This window comes from Antrostomus carolinensis, unplaced genomic scaffold (assembly GCF_000700745.2).
Source record: "Antrostomus carolinensis isolate BGI_N321 unplaced genomic scaffold, ASM70074v2 scaffold26686, whole genome shotgun sequence".
In the NCBI taxonomy this organism is placed as follows: domain Eukaryota; kingdom Metazoa; phylum Chordata; class Aves; order Caprimulgiformes; family Caprimulgidae; genus Antrostomus; species Antrostomus carolinensis.
This window is the reverse complement of record NW_010324333.1, coordinates 9,720-18,407: the sequence shown is the minus strand read 5'-3', so window position 1 is coordinate 18,407 and position 8,688 is coordinate 9,720. Positions and strand designations below refer to the sequence as shown.

The 8,688-nt window shown below is 46.3% G+C and overlaps 1 protein-coding gene across 1 annotated transcript in view; it reads left to right on the top strand.

The window, feature by feature from the left end:
• Positions 1-298: 298 nt before the first annotated feature.
• MRRF (mitochondrial ribosome recycling factor) overlaps positions 299-8,688 on the top strand; it is a 12,114-nt gene continuing 3,724 nt past the window's right edge. Inside the window, exons 1-4 of the mRNA XM_010170919.1 lie at positions 299-496; positions 941-1,096; positions 2,354-2,472; positions 4,773-4,864. Coding sequence (XP_010169221.1) covers positions 325-496; positions 941-1,096; positions 2,354-2,472; positions 4,773-4,864 — 539 coding nt within the window. The 5' untranslated portion in view covers positions 299-324. The remainder of the gene's footprint in view (positions 497-940; positions 1,097-2,353; positions 2,473-4,772; positions 4,865-8,688) is intronic.

The following is an 8,688-nucleotide window of genomic DNA, read 5'->3' as shown; positions in this document are numbered from 1 at the left end:
CCTCACCTGATGTGCCAGTTCCAGACACTTTGAGGAGCCGTTCCCGCTTGGCAGCCGGGGGTTGTGTGTCCCAGGCCCGTGCCCCTCTGGATGGATGTGCAAAGGCTGCGCAGGTCACACCCGGGTACGGGCTGCCAGCCGCCCAGCCCCTGCCCCGACTTACCCGCGGGTCACTGCACCACCCCCACCGCGCTGCCCACCATGCTCAGCTGCCACCTTGCACTGACAGGTGCCACCGAGACCTGCACGTGTTCATTCTGAGCACCCGGGGTGGACCACGTGCCTTTTCTCTTTTCCAGGTGGGTTAGAGGAGAGCCATAAAGGATGTCTCTGGCACTGAGATTTCGTCACCTGCCCTCCCTGCTTTCTCGTTCCGCGCTGGCGGTGACACGGGGGCTGCCGCAGGCTCCCGCAGGCTGCCCGGCCCTGCTTCTGGATGGCTGCAGGCACTGTGTCCATCAGATGCTGCTCACCAGACAGATGGCTACTAAAAAAGGTAACGGCAGCAGCTTTTTTCCTGGTGTTTGCAACCCCTGTTGTTGCCAGATTGTCTTTTTCTTTTAATCCCTTTTGGCTTGTGTACGAGTATTGATCTAACTTAGGCAGAAGAGAGCTCTGGAGGAGCTGGTTTGCCTGTGGGTGTTGCAGTGTGCAGGAAACTGTAGCCCTTCCCCGGGAGAGGCAGCACCCAGAGCTGGGGCTGGGACATTAGGCAGCAATCATCACAATCCAGGCTGGAGTCAGTGCCCACAACCTGACCTACACATCTATTTTGGCTTATATACTCAAATGCTGGGTTATTTACTCATTTTAAAATACTTTGGTTTATCTGAGACTCAATTCTGCATCTAACAGAGGTTTTAACATCTTCTTTCTGCTTTCTAATGCAACAACTAACTGTTGTCAGAAAAAAGAAATGAATTTTGTGTGTAATCTGCAGCTAAAGGTAAAGGGCAGAGTCAAGCCAGAGTGAATATCAGTGCTGCCCTAGTTGAGGATATTATCAATCTGGAGGAAGCCAGTGAAGACATGCAGGCAGTGGTGGAAGCTCTGAAAGAAGATTTCAGCAGAAATCTCAGTGTTAGAACCTCAACAGGTTGGTAACTTTCTTGTCTGATGCTAAATAAGGTTAAATAAAGCCTGTAAATAAGGTTACCAGTCCCAGTAACTGAGAACTCGGATTTTTTTTCAAAATTCATTTTCTTTTTACTGAGTTATTCACTGGGCACCCGATTACTACAACCTGGACATCCCCAGCTAAAGGTTTTCTTCACCCTGAGCTTGACCAGGAAGAATCCATTTTTGTTAATAGTTTCCTGGAAATGGCTTTTGTAAGTGGGAGATGTCAAAAGCCTCTAAGGGAACTGTTTGCAGATGTGATGAAGAAGCAGGTTGGCAGCTCATGGTGCAGTAGGGCAGGAAAAATCCAATTGCCATTAAATTAGCCTTTTGGAAATTGCCATCAGGCCGGTGTCTGGCATATACAAACTTTTTTTGCCATGTGTCTTTGTGGTTAGTGACCTTTACAAGCTTTGTTCACTTAGTGAATCTGGTGCTTTAGGAAGAAACGTGGATATATTTGACTGAGCTTCAGTTACTAGAACACTCCGACCACGCGTATTTGTAAGTAGTATCAAGTTTCAAGGGATAAAGTTTAACATAAAACAATGACCAAACTTGAATCATTCACCACCCCAGCTCTGGCAGAGGCACTTCAGTCTTTAATGGAGTTGGAACGTGTAGCTCAGTCTCTTAACTATTTATTTTAACCATAGGTATTTTTTTTAATTGCACTGATAAAGTACCTCTCGTCCCATGTGCCTTTTGGCCTGTTAACATTTTGCAGCAGAAACTAGAGAGCAGATTAAGAGTAGCTCAGGGAGAAACTGAATACTTTAAATTAGGCAGTGTACAACACCTCCTCTTGGGACCTGGAAAAAAAAATAAATGAGGGGTTTAAGAGAGCACTGCTAAGTTAAAGACAATAGTCTTGATTTTTCTAACAACATTTTGATCTTCTTTAAGTTCTAGGAATTAAAAAATAATTATTTCCTTTTAATTCTTAACAATCTTGCTCAGTTTTCCTATTCTAGTAACAAAAACAAACGAGAGTTTTGTTTTCATGTTTTTTGTGCTTTAGAGTAGCTTTGAAATATTTAGCTTGCAGATACCACAGGGGATGCGTGAACACAAACAGCACCTGAAGTCTGAATAAACATGGGGGTTTCTTTTCTTTTGTAACATGTATATTTTGCATACCAGAAGGGAAGTGGGACACTGCATACACGTTTTTCTTCAGCCTGGATGTGAACTGCTGTGTGATACTGAAACTCCCCTGTTTGGTTCTTTTCAGGGGCCCTTGATCACATAATGGTGATGACAAAAGACGGGAAGTTTCCGCTGAACCAGCTGGGGCAGATCTCACAGAAGTCACCGCAGCTCGTTATAGTGAACATGGCTGATTTTCCAGAGGTAAGGACACACAACCAAAGGCATTGTGAGGGGAGATAATTACCACAGGAACAAACAGGTTGATGCTGAGCAAAGGAACATTTAGACTGCGTCAGTCAAACCTGGCAGGGCTGCGAGCTCTGGCCGGGCTGCGCGTCGCTTTGCCGCTGACACGGAACAGAAGCGATATTTGGCTGCTGACTGCGTGGGGTGAGCAACAATCCAGCCCTGCCCAGCACACAGAGCAGCTCACACACAGCAGCACAGGGTCAGACGAGCGTTACGTGCTGCCCATCACCCAAATTAGGTGCTTTGACCTGCCCTCTGGAAGAGCCAACTTCCCTTAATTTTCTCCAGGAGCCTTGGTTAGACTTGCCCCTCAATGAGGCAGCAAATCTGAATCCCACCTTGGGATCAAGCAGTAGTGGTCCCCTGCAGCAGGCTCACACAGCCAGGAGCAGGCATGAGCACAGGGTGAGCTATTCATCCTGCTCCAGGGCTGGAGGTTTTCCAAAGCTTATCTCTATTTATTTTGCAAAGGCTTTCCCCAATTAATTAAGTCAGCAAAGTCTCGGAGGAGGTCAGTGTAAGGCACTTGATGCCTGAGTGTTTCTTAAAGTGTATCCAGTGTGTATAATGGCTTTGAGGAGTGACAGCCCCTCATCAGCGAGTGCACCGAGGTCCCTCAGAGCGCTGGAGCTGAGAGGGCTGGGGAAGTCACTCCGTGACAGCCCGTGTCCAAGCAGGAGAAATGGGCCTGTGAGAAATTACATATCACTGTATATACCATGACCTGTGTTTGCTTTCTAAAAGAACCATTTCCCATTTGAACTAGAACTAGTTCCCTCAGTGCACTTGTTTTATACCATAACTGCTCTATGGATAGACTGAACTCTTAAAAACCATTACAGATGTGTTTACTTGATGTCATTATTTACAGCATATAGTACTTCATGGCATTGAAAAGCCAATAAAAATGCCTGAAGAGTCTGGGAAATAAAATAATCATAGAAAAGGACTTGCAGGGCCAAATTTTCTTTGCCCAGGTGTTATAAAACCAAACAAGATTATGTGTTTTAAGCATGGCTATTTATTTAATGGGCTGCAAGAGGATGGGGGCAATATTGCAGTATTTCCCCCTTCCTCTGTCTCCTTCAGTACCTGTGTTAAACAACACAGCTTTTACTGAGCATCTCCTTCCTACAGAGCAAGCACTGTCCGTAGAATAACACGTTCACATTCCTAACCTGCTGAGATCATCTTGGTTCCATTTTCTCTGCCCTTGTTATGTTCTAGAGGACAGCAGTTGTGTCTTTACAGGACACTAGCACAGCATTCATTTCACCCAGTGATGTCACACGTGAGAGAGCTAAACAAACAGGCAGAGCTGTAGTTTGTGCCTCGGTTGACAAAAGCTGGACTGGATGAATAGAGTTTATTGCAGCAGCCTGGAGATAAAGTTAATGACAGGAAGGAGCATCAGAAATAGCAACACACCTTGTAGGAAACGCCACGTGAATGCCTCAAGAATACAAACTCCCTCGGTCTTGTTATTGTCAATGTCAAAGGATGAAGGAACCTGGCAGAGCACGGTGCGAGCTCCCGGCCAAACTCTGGTTTAACCATAAAGGCTGACACTGTGTGAAGGTAGCCAGTGCCCTGGGAGGGGGGAGGAAGCCTTTTAATCACTTTGCAGTTACAGACAAGCCTGTGCACCCACCTTTTAAGCGGAGCAGAGTGTCAGCTGGCAGTGCTGGAGTTTGGAGAAGTTAATCCTAAGTGAGAAGCTATAACATAAACATAGAGCCGGGCACAGGCGCTGTTTGATTTCTCAGCCAACTGCTACTGCCCTGCTGTAATGTGGTTAGGCTGTAGTGCTGAAGTGGTTAAGTTAGTTAACGTTTCTAAATTGGCACCGTGTGATTTCTAGTGGGAAACATTCAACTGGAATTTTTAAATGCTCCGAATCTTTCATCTCCTTCGCCACAGTCAGGCTATGCCTTGGGAATTTATTGTGGTTTCACTCTGCGTTGCCTCAAACCATTCGAATAGTTTCAAAGAAGCAAAACAGTTTTCTTTTGTTGTTGCTTCCCTTCCTCTCTGCCCCCCTTCTTGTCCCCCTACCCCGATACCGAGCGCAGCCGTAGTTTCCCATTCGGTTTGATCAAAGCTCTATGCACCAATGTAACTTCCTGATCTTACTGGTAACAGAAGTAAATGTTTCCATGTTCCGTGGAGATGGATTGCCAACTATTGACAGAGTTCTGGCATATGGGAATGATTATTTCCTAATTCCCTTTACCTTTTGATCTGTTTTACAGAGCACAGCTGCAGCGACCAAGGCTATAAGGGAAAGCGGCATGAACCTGAACCCAGAAGTGGATGGGACAATAATTCGGGTGCCAATTCCTAAGTGAGTATTGGTGGCTGCCCCAGTTCATCATCACACAAGATTAGGCAATAGGTTGCAGTGAGTGCCCTTCAGATGTCATGATGCAGCTGCTTTCCAAATATCTGTATTTCAGGTTCAGCAAAAAATCTGAGCCCCAAAAAGCATCCGGTGGAACCTCTTCCAGGTGTCTGAGCTCTAAGTCACCACATTTTGGCATCTGATGGTTGGTCTTACTGTTCTTTATCTTTCCCCTGCAGAGGAAACTTGGTCCTGGCTGGCTGCAGCACTTTGCAGGAGACAGCCAAAGGCTTTTGAAGCTCTATTGCCTTAATTCAGGGGCTGATTCTTTGCTGCTCTGCTGTGAATTCCCTGAATTACACCAGCGTAGAGCAGCAGTGAACCAGTAGTATTAGGGGTGAACAGCACCTTGCTGCAGAGAACACTAAAAAAAGTGATGAAAGAAAGAGGGAGGAAATTGAGAGCTTTGACTAAAAAAAATCCACTCCCTCTTCTCACGTAATACACATTGTAACTGATGGCTGCCTGGAAAACTTAATATAGGGCTGATAGAAAGCAGTCTGCTCCTGGGCAAGGACTGAGCATCGCTTCCCTCGCCCATCACAGTTATCTCCCAGCCCTTGGACAAGAGGTGCCACTGCATCATTGCTTCAGTTTGGATCAGGATTGTGCTTTTGAAGCCATCCTGATGATCCCTGCTTAGCCTGCTTTGGGCCACAGCATGCTGGGGTCTCTGCCTGCGAACGGGGTTCTTTTCAGATGAAATTAAATAGAGAGGTACCCTCTGGGAGCACTGCGAGTGCTCCCTCACTGCACACACATGTTGGGTCCCTGGGAGTGGGCTGGACCTTCTGTGGAGCAAGACTCCCTGCAGCTCTGCTTGCTAGCACAGGCACAGCCTGTATTGGGGCAGCAGCACTGCTCTGCCTGGGTTTGGGTGGTGGAAGGAGAATTCACGAGTTCCTGTGGGTGCTGAGACTCTGCAGCAATGGAACTGTCTAAATGCTCAAAGGGCAGATGGTCTCACGCCTCGTGGTGCTGGGGTGCTCCAGATAACTCCCACAAAGGGTCAGGATGGCTCCGTGCCCTGTCTGTGCCCACAGCCACCTCGCACGTGCACTGCGTTTCACAAGCAGGTGACTTCTCAGTAAAGATGAGCCAAGTATTCCTGGGGCTTTAGATCTACTTTAAAAATTCTGTGGAATTTTATGTAGCATTTTGATCAGAGAAGTCTAATTGCAGCTTTCCGTTGCTGTCGGTGAGAGGGAATGACATTATCATTCTATTTGCTGATTTTCTTTTCCCTGTGCTCCTCCCTTCCCCCATTCCTCAGGAGAGGAGGCAGAGGAGGAGGAGGGCACCATTATCTTCATAATTGCTGAGGCTCCCGGGTTGCTGCACAGTGGTTTGATTGTTAATGGGCACTTGGGTCATCCTTGAATATGAATTGCAGGGGAGGAAACTCCAAAACTGCAAATCCCAATCTTTAAAAATATACTGGTTTTTTAACCAAATCTGTATAGTCTGTCACTATGTTTTGTGGTACTGCAGAGGGAAAATGGGTCTTCTCTCCCCAGGGAAGATCTGCCGGTGTGCTCCCTTGTTCCTCTGCTGTGTAGGGGTTGCTGCTCCTTTCTGGAGCTCCTCCTGGGCCCCTTTCTCCCCAGCTGGCTGGCAGCTCAGGGAAGTCCCAAGTTAAAGAGGTTTTTAGCTTGGGAGATGTGCCTTGCAGCTCTGCCCTTGGGGGTTTCTCACCAGTTCAGCAACGCAACTGGGTCTTTGAGAGTTTCGTCCACTCATCAGAAGGACACGCAAAGAGTTTCAACCTTTTAAAGTCTTCTAATGCAAAGAGGAAACAAATAATTGAATTCTGCTAGAGCCTTCTAATATCATATCCCCGAATTACTTTTCCCAATTTTCCAAGTTTCTCATTTTCCCAACTCTAAAGGTGTTTATGGAAGAATATGTGACAGATGCAGTGAAATTGCCAAAATCAGGGCAGGTGTGAAAAATGAGCAAACAAATCAGGAAAGAAGAGACAATGCAGTTTCTGCAGAAATTGGTTCTTTCCTGAGGGGAGGCACGGTAAAAGTAAAATCAAACCTGAATTGTCCTTACTTGTTACTAAAAACACTTTCTAGTCTCACTATCAGCTGGTAGTATTTTGCCTTATGCAAGTCCAGCTCTGTTTCAGTGCTGGCGAGTGTTTCAGCTGAGCATTTTAAAGCAGGGATTTACTTTTCAATATTTATTCTGTTAGTTTAGTTTTTGCATCGCAGTTTTAACAGAAAAAAAAAAAATACACTCATTTCTTTCGTGTTTATTTCTGCCTCCTGCTAGGATCCCCTCTAGTCCCCAAGGCATTGGCCTGTTTGTGTTGCTAGCACTGCATAGGCAATATTTATTTGTATAAAATAATATTCTCTGAGGGTTTAAAAAGAAAAAAAAAGAAGGAAAGAAAAGCAGGCATGGGAACGTTTGGATTGGTTGATCCCTTGGCCGAATTTGACCCGACCTTGTGTCTTTTATGGTATTGCCTCATTTTTAGATTCATCTTTTTTGGATCCATTGTGTTGCACTGGATATTGTTTGTAAATTAGTAATATTTTTACACATGCTTTACTGAAAGCCAGATGACTCATTTGAAAGTTTAATGACTCATTGTGAGCTTTTTTTCCTTTTGCCCTTTAAGAAATATGCAAAGATACCTACTATGGGGAGAAAGGACTCAAAAAAATTCATTTAAAAAAAATAAAAAATAAAACAAAGCTGTTTCTGAGCTGCATTGCTCCAGATTGCTCATCATCAGAAGTCTCTTGCATGCTTTTTGTTGAGCAATATATGTTGCAGCCTATGTTTATCTGCAATTATGCATGCAGAGTATCTGCCTACCTTCCTTTAACTGATCCCTCTGGTTCACAGGAAATTCCTAGCATTTGAGATACAGAAATTATTCTTACCTGCAGAAACGTCTTGCATTCTGAGACGAGACGTGACCTGCGTCGTGCTCGCTGTGGGGCTGCTCCTGCTGGGTGCTGGGTGGAGAGGAGCATCCAGGGCTTGCAGGGCTTAAACCACTGGTGGAAACAGAAAAAGAGGAGATGTCACCCGTGGTGTCATGTGCATTTCTGAATGCCCTGGCTCTGTCCTGATCCTGGCAGGGCAGGACCATCCCGAGGGAACAGCAGGATTTGGCATTCCCCCAGGGCAGAGGGAAAAGGAGCGACAGGCAGGGACCTTGTCCTGGTTCCCCACTTCTGCCATCCCTTCCCCAGGTTCAGTTCACGCTTTTGTTTGTCTTTAAAGAGGGAATAGGGGCAACGGTTACTAGACAGAAAAGAAAACATATCTAAGAACAGCATAAAAGTCCCAGATCTGGGGTCGGGATTAAACAACTGTCCTTAGAAACCATGGGCCTGGCTCGTGTTGATGGATTCCTTAACCAGAAACAGCATCTGCTTGAAAAAGCGTCCGTTTCTGGCATTGTTGGTAGCATTGCTGAGAATTTACACACAGTCTGGCTGGAACATAAAACCCGCTGAGAAACTCTACGGCGCTGCGCAGTGATAAAAAGAAATTGGTGTTAATAAAGACAGACAAGGAGGCATGAAAGCTGTGACCCCGTGCCAAGAAGCATAGGAAATCTGGCAGGGCTGCATAAACAAAAACATTTCCTTAAAGGCTCGGCAGCCCCGAGCAGGCGAGCGATACCCTCGGCACAATTCGCACGGGCTGAGCGGGAGCGGGGAGGTGGATGGCTGACGGCGAGCGCGCTCTCCCACAGCTGAGGCAGCCCGACTCCCCTCGCCACCCACCACGCACAGGGA